Below are 24,168 nucleotides of genomic sequence, written 5' to 3'. Positions count from 1 at the left end.
GAACCCGGTCCGTCAAAGTTTTCGTGCGTTGAATTCGTCTGCCGAACTGCTTCTTGAGAAGCGCACATTCCCCAGAGATCTCTTGCCGAAGAAGAGAAAACCTCTCTCGCCGAGTCGCAGTATATGCAGATGCACGAAGTTTCTCTGCATCTCTTCATCTCTAGTCGAATACATATATATATATATATATATATATAAACATACAGTTATATATTGGTGTAAACCCTTTTAGATGTGCAACTCGAGTGGGAGGCGAGGAGCGAGGTAAGGACAAAGAGGCGGAGAAGCAGTGAAGGAACGAGAAGACAAGGCACGGTAGGCTTTCTCTCGTGTCGACAGGAAACCCGTTCTTTCTTGTGGTTACAATGGGAGCGAAGAAGCTTCGAGCGGCGTCTGTTGAAGCTGCTCGAGCAGTGCCGCTCCAGCAACTCAAATTGTTGGAGGCGCGGTTTCGCGAAGAGCAGAGCCTCGGGAAGAGCGACAAACCGTCGTCTGCAGTCTCCTCTCGCGGCTATTCAGGTCTGCGGACGGAGTCTTCTGTCCCGGCGGGTCGCTCTGCCCACAAGACTGCTGTCTCTTCTTCCATTCCGACGCTTTCTCGTCCACAGAAGGCGAAGGAAGTGAAGAAGGTTGTCAAGAAAGGCAACAAGAAGTCTCCGATGGAGGTGTCTTCTCGGCGGCCGCAGCGCATTTTGTCTCAGCCCGTGGGGGTTCCAACATCTGCGAGTTCCCAAGACGCAGGAGTCGAGACGAGCTCTCCTGGAAACGCCAAGGTGCACGCAGGGACCGTCCCCGTCGCGGCTGCCTCGGCAGCGCGAGAAGCGGCGATGAAAATGCACATGAAGCGGCTGCGCCATCTGGCTGTCCAGGGCCGAAAGGGGAAAAGCGAGGTAAAAAAAGGCCGTGATCCGCGATTCAGCGAGGCTTGTGGGCCGTTGAACCTACGCATGGTCAGTCAGGCGTACGCGTTTCTCGACGACATGCGGCGGGCGGAGACGGAGACGCTGAAGACAGTCGTCAAGACGGGGCGGAGTGGCGAGGGGGGCGGAGGCAAGCGAGCGAAGGTGAGTCCCGTTGAACGCGAAGCCGCGCGGCGCGAACTGCAAAAAATGCAGAGTCAGGACGAGGCGCGACTGCGCCGCCGCGTCGAAATGGACATCCGCCAGAGAGTCACCAAGGCCGAGCGTGACAAAATCGCACAAACTGCAAAGAAACCCTTCTTCCTCGGCCGCAGAGACCTGCGCAAACTCGTTAGCGAAGAAATGAATGCACGACGAGCGGGCGGAGCGAAGCGCCGCACCAAAGTCGAAGAAAGAAGACACAAAAAGAAACTCGAAACAGAGCGAAAACGCGACCTTGTCCCTGTGCGGCGGCACGCCGAGGCAGAGTAACTCCGGTCGCGCTGTTGAGGATCCGGCTGCTTGCCTCGTCGCCTTGATTTCTTGTCGCTTTCCGTTCTCGTGCGAAATCGCGCCGGTGACGGCGGCAGCGGTATCTGCGAGATACGTTTGCCGTCATTTTCTCCTGCTCTGGCGCCTGGCCTAAGGTTCTCGGTGCTGGGATGCAAACGTTCCTTTGTTTTTAACCTTGCACTCTCCTCCTTCGACGTGGCATGCAGCTGAACCATGTGGCCTCCACATCGTCAGACCATTTCCTCGGCGGATCTCTAGCTCAATGTGCGCCGCTGCCTCCATCTATGCAGCCAGAAATACGTAGGTATATGTGTTTCTTTCATGGCTCCTAAAAGTGTATTAACCGATCTAACAGTTTGGCCGCGCCTTCTCAGTGAAGGCCATCGAGCGACGATTGGAAGCGGCAGCAGATGGCGAGTTTCCGCTGCTTTCCCTCACTTCTCTTTTCCCTCCTTTGAGGGGGAATACGCACAGTTGGCGCGGGTGTACAGACACCGACGGCAGCGTTGGGAGTGCGCTGACAATATCTCTCTGTCACTGACGCGATGGACACACAACCTGTGTGTCAGAGATCCGCATAGGCGTGAAGAGCCGTTCATTTCCGTCTTCTGTCTGTCAATCCCTCTGTAACTCGGCAGTGAGTGCTCGCTAGCGTCTTCCTGGAAGAAAAAGACTTCTGGGGTTTCCTGTCGTTCGATTTCTTTAGTATCCCTCGAGATGAACCGCTCAGTAGGCTCTGTGGAAAAAGGCGTGGAACCAAAGCTATAGACCGAGTTCACGACTGAACCTGTCCTATTTCACTGCCAGCACGAGGAAGGGCGCAGCCTGAGCAGCAGACGCTTCCGCTAAACGCTTTTAGCTCTGTCGCGCAGCTCGTGGCACGGCTGCGAGAGGGAAGGTGTGATGTGTGTCAACTCGCAGTTCGTGCGATTCCTTGTATGCCTCCCGAAGGGCGACGCTGAACGCTTGTAAAAGGAACGCGAAACTCAGGCCCCGAAAAAAGTGGCAGACACGTGGCTAGGATCCTTACTGGCCTCCAATAACGATTCAAAAGACGCCCATGTCAAACGAAACAAACGTAGGCGCACAAATCTCTTACGCAAGAGCGAGAGGACTCCTCAACGGTACGATACTGAACAGCGTTGGCTTTCACCCTCCCTGTTACTGCTTTTCTCGTTTTGTCCCCGTAGAATATCGTTCTTTTCGTCGGGTCCGGCGATGTGAAACGGGACATAAGGAACAGCGCTTCACGTACCAAGAAACGCCTGAGGCGATGCGCAACCCGGTCACTTTCCGCCCCTTTGATGAGGCGCCTGTACACCCACCTCTATACCTTGAGGGAAGATGACTGATTCAAGGCAGATACGCCATCGGCTAATAACGATATTTTCTGACAGGACTGAATCTGCCTCATCTCAGCGCTAGCAATTCGCCAGAACACCGGCGGCCCGAAAGAAAAAGATCAAATAACCACGCAAATCGCTTACATGGCAGGATGCATGTGAAAATACATCAAAATCAATCTATGCGCGCATCTAGCTACTAATCTTTAAAATTGTACACGTGTACGTGTGCATCTATAGGCAAAGCCCTTGAGTCTCTCCGTATTCTACATGCGCGGTCAGATGCATCTGCATATGCACAGATATATATACAGACGCTTACACGGCAAAATCCGCAATTCGATTCCAACGATCGGTTACATAAGCCGGGCACCTCTTCCCTCATTCGCCGTCCCTGTTCCAGTCAGGAGCATGCCAAGACGATTGATGAGACAGAGAAGAGCAACGAGGTCTCCTTCGCATACGCGCGGATCTAAAATGCACACGGAAAGGGAAGGAGGAAGAGACAGAGAACTCTTCGACTCCTCGCTGTCCTCCAGAGTAGCTGCGCTTGTGATACTGCCATCGTCCACGAGGTTCACGGACAGCGCATCTGAGGAAAGATGGAATTCTGACTCTCCTGACCACTTTCGGTCCCTCAAAGCGTCTCCACTTCCTTTGAGCTCCTTTTCGACGGCATTGCCATGCTCTTCGTTTCTTTTGTGTTCCGCGCGCTCGCGCTCAAGAAGAAGAGAGAGGAGATAAAAAATCCGAGTCACGAAAAATCGAATTTCTTCACAGGTCGCCCTACAAAACGTGAGTGTCTTCCTCGACAGCACCTCCCCCCGTAGATAAGGAGGAATCCACCAAAACGAGACCGAGAAGCTCGACGGGCGATCTGTCTGCTTCACACAGAAGGCGCCCGGGGTGTACGCCCACGCGGTGTCGTCGCAGAAGGTCCGGGAAGCACTGAGTGGTTCACTCATACTGCATTGCTCAGTTTCAGATAAAGCAGCAGTTCCTGAGTAGAAAGAATTGAGCTTCTCTGTCCCCGCGTCCAGATCTTCATCGAGCGCGCGATGAACGGAAATTGGCGAACGAGCGGACCTTCCGCGATTCGGATCCGTGCGACCTCCGAGACGCGATGGCGCCACCATTTGAGGTACCGGTGCATCCCCAGAAGCGGAACTCTTCGGTACCACAGAAAGACAGAAAGCCCCTGGGTCTTTCGATACTATATCTCGTGCTGCATCTACGAGATGGTCCACCGCCTCTTCGTGGTCTCGCACAAAGGCTCGGTCTTCTTCGAGGATATGAGCCGTATCGTAATTTCCTGCTTCATCGTCCAAAGAATCTTCTTCCTCTTCTGCCAGATTTCCTTCCGTTCTCTCTTCTCTTCTGTCTTCTCCCGGTTCCTGTGCCCTCGTCAGACGCGCCCCGTGTTCGGTTCCTTCGCGCGCTCTTTCGTCGTTCTCTCTCGCTAGCCCTTTCGCCTTTCTCTCCGTGTTTTCCCCTCTCCTTTCCTCCTTCTCATCTCCACCCAACCTGTGGCTTCCTTTCTGTCCTCGCTCGCTTTCTCCTGCTGCGGCCTGCTCACCGGTTCCCTTCTTCTCCCCCCGTGTGACCCCTGCACACTCTGACGAGCGCATGCCTTCGTGGATGCGCTCTTCCGTCGCGAGTCTCGATGCAGGCGCCGCAGGAAACGCGGGTGGCTTCAAGCGCTTAGGGAAGTTCGAAAGAAGGCCCGACAACTGTCGACACCGTAGGTACACCTGCCGCACGCGATTGGCCACGCCGGTGTCTCCCAACTTCTTCCAGAAACACCACAGCGGGAACCCGCAGCCAATCTCCGCTCCTCGAGACGGCCGCACCACAGGCTCTCCACCGAAGGAAGAAATCGAAGAGGCGGGAGAGGACGCGGCTGCATACGCGGAAGACGAAGACAAGTGACCCAAGGCGAGAATGAGAGGGACAGTGTCCTGTCTGCAGAAAAACGCGACCGGAGACGTCGGGTCGTCTGACGCCGTCAGGAAGGCATGCGCGCTCCATGTGAGCGAGTCCGCGAGGCCCATCCCGGCGCACAGCGCCTGAAAGGGCTTTTCCTAAGAAGAAAAAAAGCCGAGAAAAAGGGGACGAGGCAGCACAGGATGACCGGGAAGAAGCGGCACGGACTGACCACACGCTTTCGTGCGGGCGATGACGAAACCATTGCACTGGCATAAAGAGCAACGGCACACCTCTGTCTACAAATCTACATATATATTTATATAGGGAGAGATACATACGCACGTATACATTTCGATATAGATGCGCAAACGTAGATCTGTATATATGTACATAACACCCAAAATCACGGAGGTGCGGATGTGGCTGGCATGCACCTGCACTGCAACAGGACGGATGGGGAGGCACCGTGCAAACGGTCTGCATCCAGATACACCTACACAACGACGAGCGCACCCCCTTGTCTGCAGAGGACAAATGGGCTTACCCTAGGGAAGAGGAAAGAGCCGCCGACCAGGCTGTCGATGTGCAGCCACGAGCCTGTTTCATCCGCGAGTTGACGGAGAGAAAGGAAATCGTCGAATCCACCGAGAGTTCCGCTTCGGCCCGCCGAGGCAATGATGACGAACGAAGAACAGCTATCTTGTCTTTCCTCGTCTTCGTCGTCTCCCTCTTCGTGCCTTTCCCCATGCGCGACCTTCCTCGCCTCCCCGTTTCCTTTCTCCATCTCTTTCTTTGACGCGTTTTCCTTCTTCATCTGCACTTCTCTCTCGCTCTCCCTCACTTCTCTCATCTTCGCTCTCAAGCATGCCACACTCATCACCCCACTGTCCGGCATCTGATGGACTTCGATGATACGGCCGCTTTTTGCGAACCCAGCCAGCGCAAAGGCTTCATGGAGAGCTCGAATATATGGCGATCCGCTGCACACGAAGATGCAGACACCTCCTTTGGCAGAGAAAGGACCAGAAGCGGGCACTCCGCTTGGGGAAGGCCACGAACATGAAATCGAAACGGAAGGGAAAAAGGAATACGGAGAGAACTGGAGCCCACTTTTCAGCCTCGGGAGTTTGCGGTCGTTCACCAAACGATGGGGAAGCGTTACAGGAGCGTCCGACAGAGAAGGTTTGAAGCGAGCAAGATGAAAGACATGAAGGTACGCCCACACCTCACTGTGCATCCAGAAACCACACAGAGGTGCTCGGCGCCTCCGCTTGTGCCTTTTCTCTTCTTCGCGCAGCTCAGTTTCGAGTTCGAGCTTTCCATGCCGTCCTCTCTGTTCATTTGCCGTATCTCTTTCCTGTCTCTCTCCTCGAGTGTACTCCCCTGCGCTCCCTTCTGCCACGTGTGTCTCGTTCACTTCTTCGTGGCCCTCGCCCTCTCCGTCTTCGTCCCCCTGGGTGCAGAGCGTGCTCTGGCATGCCGACGTTTCATCCAGGGAAGAATAAGGGAGAAGAGGAGGGAGACGAGACGAGACAGGAGAGGCAGAATTAAACAGATCACGGAGCACCTTTTCGTCTAGCTTCTGCACAAAGTCTTTCGTCCTCGTTGGCTCTGCCCATTTGCCCTCCTCCGAAAACGCGTCTTCTTTGCCCCCTTCTTCCTCGGCTTCCGCTGACTCTCCAGCGCCGACACTCGCTTTCCGCATGCGATAATACGTGTTGCCGGATGCACATCGGCGGGAGGCGACGCGAGCGGCAGCGGCACACAGAGTTTCTCCCGCTGTCAGCGCCTCGGTGATCGCCTCTGATTCCGCTTCATTCTGCCGGAGAAAGTGAACGACGTGCGCCAGAATCGCGGCGTCTACGTAAGAGAAAATCTCGCAAGCGGCGCTTGAACTGAGGACCGAGGAAGAAAGAGAAGCAGACAAAGAGCACAAAGACGAAGAGCATGAAGACAAAGAGCAAGGCGAAGACGGCGGAAGGAGCGATGCACGACGCAGAAGAGAAGACGAAGAAGTGAACGAGGCGGTACTCGTCTCGGAGCATGGCCGCTTGGGGAGAAGCAGGTGTCGCAAGAGCTCTGCAACTCTGGACAGCTGAGGGCCCTGGCGCCATCCATCCCATACGCGAAACGCGGAATCTCTGCTGTCTATACAGCTTTCGTCTTCAGAAGATGACGGGGAAAGCTCCGGACATCGCCAGTAAACGGTCGGAGAAAGGTTGACTGTGCGCCGCCGCGAGCCAACGCGAAAGCCGTAGCGTGCGCGGGAGTCAGGTTGAACTGGCAGATCAAAAGCAACCAGCGAACGCAAAAGAGACACAAGCTGAGGCAAAAGACGCTAAAGAAGGGGACTGACCAATCTTGTCTCTTTTCCCGACAGCGCGACGTCATTCCTACGGTGGAGAGTGCATTCCTTATGAGCGTTTTCTTCCCTTACTTTCGTCTCCAGCCCATCGCTCCCCATGTCTGTCGCTTCTTGTTGGGATTCCCTTTCTCATCCAGCATTAGCCTCTCACCTGCCGCGGCATGTTTGCTCACATCCCTGTCCTGCGTGGCTGTGGCTTCTCCTTCGTCAGTGCACAACTCAACGATGGCCCGGATGACTGCCAAGACGGCCTCATCGGCAAGCGGCGCAGCATTTCTTTCAAAGCCGAAAAGTCCTTCGATCTTGTTCCTCTCTGATTCGGTCTTCGCCGAAACCCGTCGCGCACACGACCCCGACTCCGTGCCTCTCCCGTTCTCCTCAACCGGGAGCGCAGTCTGTCGCTTGCACTCAAAGTCATCATCCCTTTGAAACGCCGAGAGAAGACAGAGAGAAAAAGAAGAGACGTTGTCTTCTGCTCCAGAGTAGCAGTCGCCATGAAAACTCCTATCCAAGAGCGCCGAAGCCACAATGCGGAGGAGGCGCTGGTGGACTGCAGGGGGTGCGTCCCGGGCTTTTGCAGAACACGTCGTCCAGGTGATGTTGTGAGTGCGGGGGTTAACAATTTTGCACCTGGCAGCGAGCAGGAACGCCGAATGAAAGGCGAAAGAGGTCAGCAAAGATATTCCTCCAGAAGGAAGCACGCACAAGCGGAGAAATCGTGTGTGTGTGTGTGTCGAACGTGTAAACGGAACGAAACAGACAGCCCTCTTGTGCGCGGGATTTTTGAGCGCGGGCGGGAGCTCCGGGGTGTACATACGCCACAGATACCTGGAACACAGGCCGGTCAGAACAAGCCCGGAACCGCGACAGAGGAGACGCTAAAAGGGAAGGACACGGAGTTCTGGCGACGGAACGAAGGAGGCACATGCCGTGACAGGGAAAGTCACGCATACACGGAAAGGCTGACTGTGAGACATGATCATCGAACCGAGTGTTGACGGAGAAGAAGAGGGGAAACACCGACAAAGAAACAGACAGCAGAGGCAAATCCCCGAGGGAACTCGGCACACGATGAATGCCGCCCCTGAACAGAGAGGCGAGGCAAGACGTGTTCACACCTAGCAAACACCACCTCCGAGAAAGGTCTGGGGCGAAAGTAACCGCCCGAAACGAAAGTACTTCAGACAAGGAAGAAGCCACGAGTTCCCTAGCATTTGAACACAGTCCAGCGAGGGAGGGGCAAAAAAGGATTTCCACTTCGAAGTTACCTCACGATCTCTGGAATGTACAGATGGAGAGACACTGAATCGACGTCGCCGAGATTCATCACAGCATGCCTGAAAAGCCAGCGATCGGAAGAACAAGTAAAGACAATGAAAGATAGGTTCACCTTGGAACGCCCGACAGAATAGTCTATTTTCCAAATTCCGCGCACAGCGAGATTTCTTAATGCGCATTCTCAACCTAGAGTGCTGTACACTCGCCGTCGTAGATATGTATATATTAAGAGACATTCGGGCGAAGCGCAGGAGGAACTGGGGATTTGTACACAAACCTGAAACCCTAGACGGCATCGCGATGGAGTAGAGGGCCGTTTCATAAGCGTTCGTGAGTTCGTTCTGCTGTCTCTCACCAGCCATGGGAATCGTCAATCCAATATGCCTTGCGCGTTTTCATCGTCGAGCGACAAATCTCCGTACACCTAAGAGGAAGGAGGGGGCAACACAAAAATACACGCCTTGGTCATTTCGACATGTCGCTTGAGCCCGAAGACGCGAAGGCCAACGGCAGATACAAGAGACGGAAAATACCCGAGAGAAGCTCCCCGCCAGTTATGCCCCCGATAAGCATGCCTCGCGGCAATTTCACGGTATGTGTGACAATATGTCTCTGGACTGGAATGAAGCGAGAAGAAGAGGGCACGCACCACGATGCCAAAAGAGGATGGGTTTCTGGGTCTCATTTGCCTCGGTCCTCTCGCACATTCTCCCAGACAAATATGTAGGAGCACAAGTAGACACCGAGCTGCAGGTAAGTGTACTGCCGTGTCTGCTTACTCCTTTGTTTCCTCGTTGACCCAGAAACGCGCCTCTGCCATTTGCCCGTCAAGAGGCATAAGAAAACATCTTTCGCACGGGTGGTTGTGCACAGGAGAACAACACCCCGGAGACCATGTGAGAATCAGCAGCTGGAAACACCCTGGATGCTTCCATACTGCTGACCGGCCATACGATTGCGCCCGTCTCTCGTCTTGGGAAAAACGCTGCTTCCACAGTCGCCAGTCTGGAAAGGCCGCACATTTGAGGGGGAGGAGCACATACACGCGTACTCGCGACCGCCACTGGCACACTTGCAGCGAAAAACAAATGCACTAAACGGTGGACAAAAAAGTATATATATATATATATATATATACATCCATGAGTGTGAACACGCAAGTGTGCGTGAATGTTCATGAGGTGACACAGCTGTCCGAGGGTATGCCAAAGCTGGCATCCTGTTCCAGCAGCTGCTTAAACAGATGGAGACTGGAAGGCTCCCAACAAAGATGAAGAATTGTTCTATATTTAGAGTCTACATACGTATCTATCTGTAGACGTGCACCCATGGAAACACACACGCAGGTTGGGGCATATGCATGTGCATACACGGTCATACCTTCTCCTTCATAGCGCTCGAGAAGGCGCTTCGTCCGCGCGAGACGGTGGGGATCTGCTGTGTTAGCAAGGAGCCGAAAAATATGATGATGAAGCTCTTCCAAGGTCCCTATTCCTGCAGTCGTGTTTCCCCGCGGTGCCTCCTCCACTGTGAGAACGCAGCACAAAAGCGGAGAACGGACACATTCTTTTAACACAGAACCCACGGCAAGCGCAGTGAAGAGGTATGTGAAACACAAAGCGGGATGGACGAGATGAAACCCTGCATACAGCGTGGTGTGAAATTTGTCACCTTGAATCCAATAATTCTGCCAGTGGCCCGCTGTGTTTTATCCGCAACGCACAATGCAGGTGGGTAAATAGATATATGGATGAGGGTAGAACTGGTTTGTTGACATACTTGAGCTGAAGCAGATGTATCCAGCTGCCCCAACGCATTTAAAACTAAATAGTATGTAAATTACATAGTATGTAGTTGACATGTATCAAATTTTCTCCGACGCGGCCGCATTGAACGGAGTGCCCGTGTATACGAAGGCAAAAAACCCAAGAAAAGGGAGCAGAAAAGCACGTCCAAATGAAGCCAGAATCTTGGGCGTGAAGGGAAATCCGAGGGAAACTATGCACAAAAGGCGACACGAATTCAGTTCCTGGCACACGCATTTGGCTAACGAAGTCACTCGACATACACCCTTGGCAGAGTCTCATGCAGGCCGCGTCTCAAAAAAACAGAAACGCGGACTTCATCAAAAGGCATCGGCTTCTTGACTTAACCGTCGGATGGGAAATGAAGCGAAAATTTTTCCACCAAGGGAAATTGACATGTTACACAGAGAGCTCGCACAAAACTTACACTCTTTAGATGAAATGTCAGAATCGATCTGCAGCGGACGATATATGCCTCCCTCGACGGCAAACTCCGTAATGGACTGCATCGTGTGATGCGGCGGAAATCTGTATTTCTGAGAAGAAACCTGTCTCCACAGGACGCATATCCCTTTTGAGAGGCATGCTAACAGTAATCAACTAACACAGGTAAGGAAATAGTTAAATGCTAGTTGATCCCCATGATCATCGTGACAGGCACACGCCGCGAACGGGAGTATCGCGAATGTACCTCATGAGACGTCCCGTACATCCAAGAAGACTGGAAGGGGACCGAAGACCACCGAAGCGGAAACCGACTGAACGCCCGAGACAGCACGTCTTAGACAAGCAGTCTGTCCATTCTTCGGTTACCGCAAAACAGCAAAAACTCAGGCTCTTGAAATGGATGACCACAACTACGACTAAACCGTTTGAATCCGCACACACACCGGTGTCCTGCTCTCACTGGGAGTACGTTTGTTTCCCGGTGAAAAGGGAACTTTCGTGAAGATCACGGAAAGGAAATCTTTTCAATCGATTCGCATCCACTTCAAAAACGGAAAAGGAGGTAAGAGGAGCTAGAGAAAGCCATTCACGCTGCCACCGCGCTTTGGGGTAGAGTTTGAAGCTGCCCCCATTGACTCCTCGAGACGGTGTGGAGACCATTTTTCTAAATCCGCATTTCTTTTGCCTCGAGACTATCGAAGTTTCTGCTCGACAGGATGTCGACCACAAAACACCTCGATGAAATAGGCAAAAAACTAGCAATTCTTTGCAATTTCAGTGGGGAAGGACCAGTGAGGAGAGAGGTGCTCTCGCTGCGTCGGATGACAGGTTCGGCAGCGGATAGAATGTTGCATGAAACACTGATGTCCAACTTCTCTACTCATTCGCCGTGTATGCATGCGTATTCAACCTATTTGGAGGCGATTCTCTGTTTTAATCACTTTTGTGAGACAGCGGGTACGCTGTCTTTCTGACGTTTCTCTTCGAGCGGTAGCCTTTGACGCACAGGCAAGCTCTCCTCCTCTACTGCAAACAAACGCACACCACGTTCTGCAAGCTGGGAGCCAGCTTTTTGGCATACAGGGGCGCCGAGCGGCGGGGCAAGTTAACGGCAATTCCAGCAGGTCCGTACGTCCTCTGATTCTAGCTATACGCTAGAGGGCGCCACATGATTTTCTGTGCCACTGTACTTCCGCTGATGCAGAGAATGACTATTCCGTGGACCTAGAACCAGCAAGGACTCAAGACCGTTAAATGTGTGGGCCTCTCCGCTGCAGGATGCACCGTGTTCCAGCTGCATCTCTTTTGCAACCTGTTCCAGTGATTCTGGTGTCTGACCAGTGACAATGCTTAACGATCGCAAAGCGTTTTACATCGAGCAACCTGAAATCGGTCGTGCAACTGCGGGAGTCATTCAGTTCTCTCAGAGGGGATCGTCCATCTTGAGGGCGAGCACACGCATCAACAACATGTGGGGTGTTCACTTTCCACTACACACATACCCACAATTTCCCCCGGATATTCACATTTCAAAAAACCAACAGGGGAATAGGCACAGCAACACATTGCCAACGGCCGTTCACGGGACGGGTAATAAAAGTCGATGCACTGATTGTGCATGAACGGCGGTTCCTTCTCGTCGTGAACTCGACGTCAAACGCACCGGAAGCCTTGTAAAAAAACCTGCAATATGACTGTATATAATTCACATATAAGTACGTGTCGACTTAATCGTGGATGCTTGTAGAAGCGTATCGCTCCTGTGTTGCTCGTTACAAGGAAGGAGAACAAATACTACTGCACAGGGACCCACTGGCGACATCACTCGCTTCATCAAACAGCCCCCTTTAGCAAGCCCTTGAACACGCCACCTCCGCAATGTTGTGCGTCTGCGCTAGAATTGATGAGCCAAAGACAGCCCTTTTGAACATTTCGAGAGAACTGCCTGCCGTACGCACCAACTGAAGGGCCCTTTTGATACCAAGTGCTTCGACAGCCCTCCTGACAGCTCGATACCCATCACCGTATATTTTGTCCTTATCCTCTGACATCATTGACAGGCGCACCGCAATGACCTTCCTCTCGTAAGCGATCAGCGCTACATTTGCTGCCGCCTCTGAAGAGGTCAGATGAGAAGTACGTGACCGCTTTCCTGATTCCTGAGCGTGACTCACGTCCGACTGTCTACCAGCACGAGCTGTACAGCTCTGTTCACCCACGAGACTACGCTTTTCGCTCGACGCCAACTGGGCATCTCGAAGCTCCAACACTCGAGCAGCAATCACATTACACAGACCCTCCTCCACTGCAAGGTCAATGGAAGGTGTGGCGTGTCCTCCGTTACTTGAGCACCAGAGGAACGCATGCATTAACTCGTGGGCTAAATGCGCCAAGAAAACACTCTCTGGCAAACCCTTGGCCACCAATATCTGCCTCACTGCACGCATTCTGGAGACCAGTGGGGGGTTTGTCTGCCTCTCGATTATTTCCAACGTTTCGCATCGCCCAAACGTGGTGTGTCCGCCGTGAAGTGAGTGTTTCGCGTATATCGACGTCTTGAGAGATGCCAGATCCACCGCATGAACTGGGAACGGGAATCCCCCGCATCCGTTCTTGTCAGCCAGTCCAGATGCAGTGGCCGGTTCGACCAGTCTACTCTGATGGAATACACGACTATCGTCGAAAGAAATGCTTGCCTCCTTGCGTAGAATCGTGACTGCCTCTTTGAACAGTCGGTTGACTTGCTTGTCCTCAACCACGGGGAATAACAAGACACACTCACTGCAAAGATTGAGGCCCCCGATACTAGCCGGTGGCCTGTGACAACCCCCGGATAAAGTCCTTCGGTTTTCTTGGTCAGTAAGTCCTGTCGTCGTCGATGACTCCTTGTTTCCCACAAACTTGCTCGGAAGCCAGCAGATGTCTGTGTGCTCTGCATGAGCTGCCTTGCGGTGGCACACGTGACACGTGGGCAGCCCATCCTTGCACTTGGCGCACATGATGAACTCAGGCCACGCTGATGCGAAATATTTTCGCGTCAGCAGTTCCGCCCCGCAGAATGTGCATTTCAATGGGCACGACGTACCTAGAGAAGGCTTGATTGCTCCAGCAGGTGACGCCTCTGCAACCGTAGGATGTCCTGCACTCACCCTCAGTCTGCGAAGAGCGAGACTGTGAGTAGCGTCCAACCCCTTTTGTGATTTTGCATAGCTGGTCGACTGCGAACCAGGCTTGCTTGGCGTCATTGCTACGGTCCGCGGGATAGAACTGGGTTGGCCCGCTTTCCACAAGTTTTGAACGTGGGCGTTACCCTGTTTGTTGCCACCGTCCCTTAGTGCTTCCTTGCTTTGGTACATATGTTCTTTCTGACGCAAATCACCCCCCCGGTGCCTAGGTAGCGTGTTTCTGGACTGCCAACTGCCATTTAGTTGCCCACCGGGACGCAGAATCCGTGACAGAGGTCCGCCGCCGTTGTTGTAAGATGAAGGGCGCGCAGTAGATGACTGAGACACTGCCGTCCTCAATGTCGCATTTGGCTGAGCACGTGCATCAGTAGAAGACCTCAAAATGGGGTAAAGCTCCCCCTTTCGCTGCGCTTGCACAGAAGCCATCAATGTCGCGGTGGAAAATCGAGCAGCCGCACAGTTAGCTCGGCGGTTCAGCTCCTCCGCTCCCCTCTCTGCAATGCTCCCGCAGATGTCGGAAACCCGAGTTGCACACCTGAAATTCCTTTCGGTTGCTTTTTAGAACTTTGTTTTAAGAAGAATAAATTCTTCTTCATTTCACAAACCCCAAGCGTTTCTTCGGAAGTCTTCCGGGGGGCCACATCACCCACACGCACCTGCACTGCCGGTAACACCTGCGGCGTATGTGGACCCATTCACGGTTGTACGAAACAGACGAATGCGGGCCTTGGAAGGAGGACAGCTCCTGAAGCATCATGCAGGAAGAATGCGGAAAGCCCCAATGTTACCCGCAGCATCTGTCAAATTTACGGGCAGATACACACAGGCCTGTGCAGAGGAAAACCGCACGGTGCCCGGCTTATGTGGGTCCGCTTGATACCTTCGCTCGACGCTGACTGTCATGAAAACACGACGGGAAAAAAAGACAGTCCTAGCTTGAGCAGGAAGTTAACACGGTCGGAAGTCCTCGGAGACCACGTGTCAACCGAGTTAAACTCTTGACCTGGTGGTTAAGGCAACACGTTCCTGTGAACTTTGTCGAATTCATCAGGCCACATGCACGTAAACCGCCTTCGCGACACCGGACGGTGCCGTGTGCTGCCCTCATGGAGGCGAGAGGAAAGCGATGCCGTGAGGCAAAATACTGCTCCATCGCAAAAGAGTTGGCAGTGGCTGCTCCTGGTGACGCCATTTACGGGCGCTCGCCTTGAAAAAAGGCACTTTTCCCCCACAGAAAGGAGCACAGAGTTTCAATTTCGGTGGAGCAAGTCGGTGCAATGTCCAGGAGAAATGTCGGTTCCACCGTTCGCTAGCCAGGGGTGTAACCATTGCACACTGGCATCGTGGGGGGGCCAAGACTGACTCGATAGAGGCTGATCCTTACCCGTCAGTGAGTTGCGAGAAAAACGGTCATTACCATACTGAAAAGATGGCAGACATAATTTCAATAGCATGTAGACAGCTGTGTCTCTCCACACACGGCACGGCATGCCTCTCGGGGTGTAACCCTGTGCCTGAGCGCCGCCGATCGCCGGGTCGCGTGTCCGAAGGTGTCGAAACAACCACGAAAGGGAGACGACACACGGCATGGAAAAGCTGACAGGCATTTGTTGATATCGGAAAGCACCCATTGTTACAACGCGAATGTCCTGTGGTTAGTTCCAGAGCGAGATGCACGCCGCTCAGGGTAGAGTGTGGCTCTACCGTGAAAGCCGCGACGTCCGTGCTCTCCTTCAGCACGGTCAAATGCGTGATGGCAAAGCAGCGTGGTTGAGGTGAGAAGAGGGCCTTCTCTAAAGTATCTTACCAAGACAGAATTCTAGAAAAAACAGGTCAACAGTCGCTTGCTCGCTTAGAGAGCTTTTAATTTGTTACTCAAGCATTCATCCACGAGGAAAGCTAGGAACGCGGGATCCTCTGCAATCCTCTACACCGATAGAGTATTCAAGGGTGGAATTGAGGGCTAATACTCAGTTCATGATAGAGAGACTGTCGTAAGTGTGCGGTCCTCATCCAACGGTTTTTGGTGCGCGACAGCAAGTCCCAGAATTCCATCTCTTCACACGGAAGCGCAGTCTGTGAAGAGATGGAACGTGGTCGTGTGTGCCTGCAGCCGGAACTGCCGCTTCCGCCCTAATGGAAGATAACACACGGAACATTTCTGAATTTCCTAAATGCGGGGGCGGAGATGTACATAGAAATGTATATCTAAAAATCACCCATGTTTTGTCCAGATTAGTGATGAGGGCTGCTCTTCGGATGTGAGTTTGGTTCTCAGCCGATTTCCGTCTCCAGCGGCGGCATTCGTTCGTGCAACGCCTTTTGAAGCGTGTGCGGGAATCATCATGTGACGCCATCGACCAATGACAGTGACTGGATGACCAGAACGACACGAGTGGACGATTTTTCCTACGATTCGAGTGACGTGTCTCTGCTCCATTGTGTGTTGGCCCCTGACTGTGCATACCGACTCCACCACACGAAAGCACCTTGGAGGCGCAATTTTCTCTGTTCAGCCTTACAGTGAAGTAGCCCTTACCTGCTCCAAAATAGCGAGCGTGGAATCACGACATACGCACGCAAACACCACGAACTGCGGCCCCCAAAGCCACAAGAGTGTAAGGCATACATGCTGCCACTCGCTCACACCGACATGTCTGCTTATAATGTGATAACAATACATGTCGCCTTTGTGAAGAACAACAAAAGAGCGCTTTGATTCCTTCTGGATGCACACATATGGTGCCGGCCGTTCAGGCTCAGACAGAAAGGAAGACATCACGAACCGTCTCCCTGCACACGCACCTTCAAGAGTGTAAATCCCGAAGGCGTCGGCCGGTGAGGGAAAGACGTGAGCTTTTTGCCCTCACGATCCAGAAGAACCATTCGAACAAGGCTGCTTCTAAACAGACAACCAGGAGTTCAGGAGTGGTCGGCTATCAGAAGCTTTCGTGTGAAGACACGTTCTCATTTCCTCCCCCGAAGCAGGCGCACAGCAGTAGGAGGCCATGCCCACTAATCGTGAACTCGACTCTAGAGGGAAATGACAAAACAAGAAGTTCCTCTTTTAGGGTACATGCATGCCAGGCCAGAGGAGGCTCTTTCCCGAACGAAGACGGCACGCACAGGAAAAAGACCACAAGGTTTGTTCCTTCGCGCAGAAACAAGAGACCTAGTGGAGATCCCTGTCGCCCACGTGTACGTTTGATATTGAAGAAAGGAGACTCCCTCTCGCTGTGGAGGCGCGATACTTGCGCTAGGTAGGCCTCTCTTTTTCAGTGAAGAAAGCAAACCACTTCCTTCTTTCCTTCTGGCGAACTACAGGCTGTCCATTGTGTCCGGCTACCTACTGTACGGGTTCACACACCAGCAGCACGGCTTCTTGTCTCCGAGTAGGCCTGCATATTCTAGGACAAGACATGCTCCTCAAACAAAACGAGACAAATACGTGACCAAAGAGCTGGCTTTTCACTTTCTACAAAGGATAGATTGCAATTTCGTGCCGGCGAAGACCTCCAGCCATATCTGCTGTGACGCATACACGGGGCGTCCTGACGAGCGCGCCAAGGTTTTGGTGTTGCATGCAACTGAATTTTCTCTCGATCTTCTCGCTGCCAGCAGCATTCCTCAAAAACTGCCTCAGCCTCCCATTCTTGAACGTTTGTTTGTCTTCGGCAGGCTTCATATATTTCCTTAAACGCCTCGTCGAATTCAGGCATTCACCGGCCTTCGCGGAGCTCATCTTTCGTCGTCTTCGAAGATTTCCTCGTGATTGGAGGGCCGTCGGACGAAACGTGACCCTCTCGAACTCCTCGATTTCTCTCGACACACTGACTCACTTCGTCCACCAAACATGTGTAAAGGTTTTTGCTGCTCCCTCTGATTCTGAGATTGGACGGAGGCTCTTCGAACAGATTTTTGCTGGGGCTCCGAACGCTCGCCTTTTTCCTCGCCGTCCTGAACGCAGGCTGTGACCTTTTCTGAACTTTTTCTTCACATCTTGTCTGCACAATGGAAGAAGATGAACTTTCTCAAGTGAGGACATTAAAGGTTTTACAGACCAAAGTGGATGCTCATTCCTATGCAGTGTGCACATCCCTGTCCATCGACATTCTTGCAGCAATAATGTAACTGTACATGTTTATGGATAGATCTAAGGCCTGACCCCATGCTCGATGCTGTGTTCCGGTGTCCTCTTGATTCATTGTACTCGCTCCAGTCTCCTGGATCTTCGTGTTCCTTCAGCCACCCGCCGTCCCTCGCTCAAAATCTGGAAACCGCGTGTTTACCTCTCTGTCCCGTGTCTCAAAGAGCCCCAGAGCGCGAGCTCTGCTCTCTCTCCTGCAGCTCCACTCTCGCAAAAACTGCAGACGGGAAATGCAACTCTCCTCTGCTCTGCTTCGGGGCAATGACTCATATAGGCAAATGCTCGACGCTCCACCCAAGTATCGAATCCTACATATATATATATATATATATATCGAAGACTAGGCCTGTCTGGGTGGAGTGTATGTTTCGAGTTTCTTCACTGTCGCGCTATTCCCTTCTCTGGCGACTTTGCTTCTCTGCAGTGTCGAGCTCTGTACTACGTCGGCCTCTACGACCTGTGCATCGCGCGTTGCGGCGCGACACACGTGACCGGGACGCTCGCCCAGCAAGAAAAAGAAGGAATGCTTTACGCTTGCCGCCTGATGCAGAGTCGCCAGATGCAAGGGAACGTGAACCCCAATGAGATCCGAGCGATGAGCGCGAGTCCAAATCCGTTCCTGCGCAGTCTCGCAGTGTACACGCAGTTCCTTGCTGCGGTAAGCACTCGCTGCAACCGTCCGACTTCCCATCTCGCGTACCGCGTGCTGTGGAGGCCCGACTGTAGAGAGCGAGGAACGAGGCCTGCAGAGGCGCTTCCCCGCCTCGACACACGCTCCACGCCGGCATTGTGAATCGTGCTTTTCCTCTTCAACGCGAGGCGATTGCTTCACCTTCAAACTCTCCGGCTGGCAACTCGACCACCGCTGTCACGGGCGCGTCTCTCCTCGCTGTCTTTCAATGAGCAGCCTACTCCTTCATCCACGTCACCCGGTCTCCTGCTTTCGATGGCTACGTGTGTGGTGTGTATGTACATGTGCATACGTGAGCGTGTGGAAATGCACCGCTCTCCATGTGGAGAACTGAGCCCAGCGATCTCTGTGTGTACCTGTGTGGGTCTCTCTCTGCCACTCTCTCTTTGTCTCCCCTCTTTCTCTCTCGCTAGGGTTCTCTGCTGGTTTTGTGCTTTTCTTTCAGACGTCTTCGCAAGAGCAGCTGACCCTGTACCACCAACTCCGCGCCCTGATGCAGGAGCAAGCGAACACGTTCTCCGTTTTCTTCGCCGCCTCGGCTGCGGCGGCGCTGGGCAATTTCTCCGACGCTCTTCAGTTCGCTTCTCAACTCCAACTCCTTGAAATGTCCGCGAACTTTTTTCACGAGACTGCGAGCAGCCGTATCTGGACGCCAGTGAAGCAACAACCGGAAATTCCAAAAGACTTCACTCGCTTTTTCACTTGCGGCAGGCTCGAAGCGCGAGAAGCATGTGAAACTGGAAGAAGCGAAATAGGAATTGTAAAGAGCTTGAGAACAGTTTTGCGTGTCCACGGTTGAACCGTCTGCCTTCACGTTTCGCCTCCATGTGTGCCTTGTTTCCTTTTTCCAGGCGAGTCCTCAAGCTCCAGATTCTGCTCCTCATGAACCGAGGGGACTTGGCAGAAGAAGAGGCGCGCCAGGTGGTGAGGAGCGAGAGGGGGGGTTCATTCACTCACAAGCAGCTGTGACAGCCGCTGCGCAAGCGTGCAAAACACAAAAGTGTCGCCGCTGCTTTCTCAGCCACCGCGCAGAAGATGTGCTCGAAGAAAAGAAAACACACGCTGCTCACTCCCAGAAGAAACAAATGGCGAGCCTGTTCTTGTGCGTCCATATTGTTACGCATTTCCACACGTGTACGTGTGTGTGGGTAGGTATACGTATTATTCCCGCGCATCTGTATAAATCTATAAATATACATCTCTCAGCGCGTATCGCTTTACACGTTTATATCTTTACGTATACCTATATGCGATTTTGCATGCACTGGAAATCTATAGTTTCTCATGCATGCCCCTGTCTTTGCATGGTTGCGGGAAGGCGGCCAAAGTCGGGAAGAAATCCGTTTTCCAAGCAGGGGAGTCGCCAGGTCCAAACGCGCATATCGATGAGATGTGAGGGTGTCTTTTCGCTTTCCTTTTCGCTCGCCCCAGGCTGCACAAAATGACGACGCGCCTCTCAGCAAGTTGGCAACGGCTCTCGTCGACACACGTGAGGCGCATACGCGTTCTTTTTGGCATTGGATCAACGTGTGCCTGCAGTCTTCTGAAATGGCGATCTCTGTCGTGAGAGGATGAGATCCGATGTCGCATGTCGAAGAGGCAGTCGTGTAACCGCCGATGCATAAAAACACCCCTGTTCACCCAAGGGACGCGCCTGTGTATTCTCCACATTGGCATCTATTCATGTAAACATAGAATACGTAAAGATGTTCACTTTCTTTACAGGCATCCTTGCACAACCGTCTTGCATGCATATATATATATATATATATAGACCGTGGGAGAAACGTATGACGCCAAAGCTGCTTTTCCCGTCAGTCACCTTCGCGTGCGTCTTTCTCCTACTGACACGGTGGTGATAGGGCAGGACGTTTCGGCTGAAGCTGCAAAACCTTGCTTTCGCTTCTCCGTTTTTCTTGACAGTTCGTGCGTCGTCCTCCAGCTACTCCAGCGTCGCCCATTGCCGAAAGGAGAACGGCACGAGGCATCAAATGAAAGATACACCAGAGGTGGAGACGCGCGAACTGTCTGTGTGTTCAGTTGGAGGCAATCCACAGGAGGCGTACCTGTCTCTCGGGGACATCGAGATGCTCTGTCAGCAGCCGGGCCAGCCGTGTGTCTCGTCACTTCTTTTGAACGGTAATTCAAAGAACAGAAAGGATCCCCCTGCGACGAGATGCGCGGTCCCTTTTCCCACTCGTGTATGCGCGACATTAGCCACTTTGTTTTGCTGGCTACGGCTCGCGCTGCGCAAGTGTAGGCAGTCATAGCTTTGCCTGTGAGACTCCGTCCCCTGCGTTTGGGTGGCATTCTTCGCACCGATCCGTTTCTCCCTTCTCTAGTTTCTCTCGTGCTCAGGGAAAGCAGCTGCAAACATTCAACGAAGGGACTGGAACTCTGCCTTCGAAGATGCCCTCAAGGCTTATCAGCAGGTGCGCGCGAGGCAGATGGAAACACGACGCATGCCGCATCCTCACGCCGTTGCTCTGCGGCCTGCATGCGACCTGACGCCTCACGTTGATTCCTCCTTTCTTCATTCGGCCCTTTGGCCGCTGTTCTCGTTTTCACGCAGAATGAGTCTATTCGATTTCTGGTACAGATCCCCCGTTTACAGCGTTCCTTTTGAGCCGCATGCATCGGCGGCGGAGGCGTCATCCAGTCTCTGGCTGGTGGCCCGCAGACACAGAGGCCTCTCTCCTGCGCAGGGGCTTCTCCGGTACCGCTTCGGAGGAGCGATCCAGCGCATGCGCGGCCGCGTGCGCCCGGAATCGGCGTTCAGTGCTTTCCCGCAGCGCTTGTCTAAATGACCTTCGAGTTAGGGAAGAGGAGCCTGGAAGCGTCTTTGCTGTCTGTGTCCTTGAGTCGCTCTCTGAGCATGCAAGACCTCCCTTCGACCGCTTTCTCGTCTTTGCGACAGGTCTCACTTTTTTTCTTGACAAGAGAAAAACAGTGCACTTTGGCATTCGCTGCGTTCTTTCCCGGTGTCTTGCGTGTAGGCTCCGCAAGACTCGGACACGTTGGTAAACTTGATTTGCTGCTGTCGAAACATGAAGAGGCACCAGGACGCGGATTTCTACGTCGAGTAAGTGCGAGGAGACAGAGAGAACGGCTGTCGGTAGAGTGAAGGATGACGAACGCCCCAGGCGACCGTCGTTGACCCCCCCGGAGGCGGGCGTGAGTCTGTGGAAAATCCGTTGCGGTCTACAGACGAATACATCTCCGATAGGCGTTCTTTGGGGGGAAGCAAATGGCCTGTCAGGCAGAGTGTCGCACAGCCGCTGTGGCGAAATAAGGAGGCAACACACAGGCGGAACCTCCAGAGCCCCTTCGCGTTTGGGGTCGTCGAGACGCGTCTTCGAGCAAGTCACGAAAAAACCTTGCTTTTTTCTGAGACTGTGTGGATGCAGACGCCTGAGCTCCGTCGCGCCTTCCCACCCGATGGTTGCGAAAATGCGTGAACTGCATGCGGCGTTTGCCAACGCCGGGGTTCCTCAGACCGCGAGTCCTCGAACCGCAGTTCCTCTCTGATCACCAGAGCGGCGAACGGGACGGGAAGTGTCGGGAGACGCTCGACGACCAGAGCGCTGTCGCCGAGGATCCCCCCCCCGCGGGACTAAAAGATCGGCACGAGGGGTCGGGAATGGCGGAAGGAAAGGCAGTCCGAAGATGTTTCTCCTAGACAAGAAAGGGCCCACGGAAAAGGCTTTCATAGGGAAAGTGAACCGCCTGTCCAGGGACACACACGCAGTGTGCTTGGAATAACGGCGGGACGCTGCGTGCAAGTGCATGTGTGTGCGAAAACAGAAGGCTTCTGGCTGAGAGCCGAACAGACAGTCGAGGTGACAAGCAACACGTGCGCTCAAGTGTGAAGTCCTTGGCGATTCTCAAAAAACTGCCGGTGTATTCGCCAAGCATCCGAGGTGATGTGCATGCTCCAGAGTGAAGAGAAACCCAGGGTGACGGATTCGTGGAGCGTGATCCTAGGAAGGCTGCCAGGACTCATTTCAATCTTTTCGTTTTTTCTTCTCCAAAAGGGCCGGTGGGGGCCATGCGTCCTCGGCTTCGCGGAACGTGAACGCCGCGTCTCTCCAAAGATGCGCCACGTGCGAAGCGGGAATGCCTCCGTTCGGAAACGCGCGTTTCAGTTCTTCCCCACGCGTTCGGACGCGAAAAACAAACGCCTCGGCAGGTGCCTGTCCGTCTGTATTTTGAGGCACAAACAAGAGCACAGATAGCTTGATGCCCCCTTGAGATTCACTGCCTTCAACCCACACGCAGACATGCATACGCTCAGATTGCAGAGTAGGCGAGAGCGGAACGTAGAGTGGCGATCTGCCGAGACAGCGGGAAGCAGCGATCGTCGTTTTTTTCAAGAGGTCGCCTTCGTGCAGTCGCTGGCCGCGTTTCGATCTCTGGTTCGCCCCTGCTGCTACTAAGCGTTTGACGGTCGTTGCCTCTATTGAAAACGCTTCTTTCGCAGCTGTGCCTCGAGCTGCGTCGTCTCCGACGCGCTGAGTTGCTTCGCAGTGTCCTCGTTTCCAACGTACCCAGCGTTTCCCCATACTGTTCTCTCTCCCGAGGAGCCTTTCTGTCTTTTCTGGTGTTAACACCTTCCCTTCTTCGTAGGCCGCTACTGCTTGCACACCGTAGCAGACGCAGGCGGATGCGTTTTTCGCCACCGTCCCGAACCAGTGGGCAGGCTTTTCCCGTTTTTCGTCTGTGCCGGCATCTTTTGGAGGCGATTCGCTACACCGTAGGTCTCGAAGTCTTACGCTCGCAACTGTTCCTACTGCTCCATGGTTCTGTCGGCATTTTGACGCCTCAATCTTCATGTCCTTTGCACATCTCTGTATATGTTAATGGATGCCAATCATGTTTAGTGCATTAAGTCTAGTGGTGTCCAGCGTAGATTTGAGGAACCGACTTGTGTATACACGCTGTACGAATATCATGCCATCTCCGGCCTCTATTCCTATCCGCAAGTGGGAGTTTGTAACATTAATTTGATGTCCAGCTGCATATGCGTTTCTCTGCAGGTGGCGTTATGTCAGGAGGATCTGCAAATGGAGATACGGATGCACTGATCGACGGTGGTGTGCATTTCTCTTCATCGAACGTGGAAACAAAAAGCGCAGAACTCCCTTTTCGTTTCTGACACCGAAAAGCAGGGAGCGTGAAGCGAATGCAGGAAAAAGATCTACACGGGGAATAAGATGCCCGTGTCTCTGTACAGTTTAAAAATCGCGTTCTACAGTGTTCTAGATATGTGTGGGAACGTGCTTTCTCGCGGCTCCCGGGCATGTTCGCAGGAGACGGCTTATATTCGAACAACCGGCAGGTCCCCATCCAAATTGAACCGCCCCACTCCGTTTTCCCCTCTGTCTCTCGAGGAAGGCTTGGAATAGTGGGGGCAGATGAATCTTTTTCCCTGTTTTCCACGCGTCTTCAGCGGCATATGCGTCTTCCTTTTTCGCGTCTAAATTTCGGAGTTTTTCCTTCCCACGTATCCGCGCAGGTTTGCTTCTGACCCGCAGCGAAACCCGTCAGTTTGTGTGTACCCCATCAGATT

General features: G+C 53.2%; 4 protein-coding genes across 4 annotated transcripts; 2 read left to right on the top strand and 2 right to left on the bottom strand.

Annotated features, from left to right (window-relative positions):
• Positions 1 to 365: 365 nt before the first annotated feature.
• On the top strand, positions 366 to 1,391 carry NCLIV_018980 (conserved hypothetical protein; the record flags this gene model as incomplete). Its single annotated transcript, XM_003882092.1, has 1 exon — positions 366 to 1,391. One exon carries the CDS (start codon positions 366 to 368, stop codon positions 1,389 to 1,391), a length of 1,026 nt encoding a protein of 341 aa, XP_003882141.1.
• A 1,720-nt stretch (positions 1,392 to 3,111) lies between these two features.
• On the bottom strand, positions 3,112 to 10,638 carry NCLIV_018970 (conserved hypothetical protein; the record flags this gene model as incomplete). Its single annotated transcript, XM_003882091.1, has 7 exons — positions 3,112 to 4,836; positions 5,226 to 6,576; positions 7,119 to 7,676; positions 8,315 to 8,383; positions 9,104 to 9,137; positions 9,705 to 9,851; positions 10,557 to 10,638. 7 exons carry the CDS (start codon positions 10,636 to 10,638, stop codon positions 3,112 to 3,114), a joined length of 3,966 nt encoding a protein of 1,321 aa, XP_003882140.1.
• A 1,785-nt stretch (positions 10,639 to 12,423) lies between these two features.
• On the bottom strand, positions 12,424 to 14,187 carry NCLIV_018960 (conserved hypothetical protein; the record flags this gene model as incomplete). The annotated part of the gene is made up of 1 exon (XM_003882090.1): positions 12,424 to 14,187. One exon carries the CDS (start codon positions 14,185 to 14,187, stop codon positions 12,424 to 12,426), a length of 1,764 nt encoding a protein of 587 aa, XP_003882139.1.
• A 3,585-nt stretch (positions 14,188 to 17,772) lies between these two features.
• On the top strand, positions 17,773 to 22,127 carry NCLIV_018950 (putative coatomer epsilon subunit; the record flags this gene model as incomplete). The annotated part of the gene is made up of 8 exons (XM_003882089.1): positions 17,773 to 17,796; positions 18,333 to 18,566; positions 19,045 to 19,205; positions 19,451 to 19,523; positions 20,031 to 20,088; positions 20,958 to 21,031; positions 21,596 to 21,681; positions 22,007 to 22,127. 8 exons carry the CDS (start codon positions 17,773 to 17,775, stop codon positions 22,125 to 22,127), a joined length of 831 nt encoding a protein of 276 aa, XP_003882138.1.
• Positions 22,128 to 24,168: the final 2,041 nt, after the last annotated feature.

The sequence above is a fragment of the Neospora caninum genome, chromosome VI, assembly GCF_000208865.1.
Source record: "Neospora caninum Liverpool complete genome, chromosome VI".
NCBI classification, from domain to species: domain Eukaryota; phylum Apicomplexa; class Conoidasida; order Eucoccidiorida; family Sarcocystidae; genus Neospora; species Neospora caninum.
Note: the sequence above shows the minus strand (reverse complement) of the source record. Positions and strands in the feature narration are given on the sequence as shown.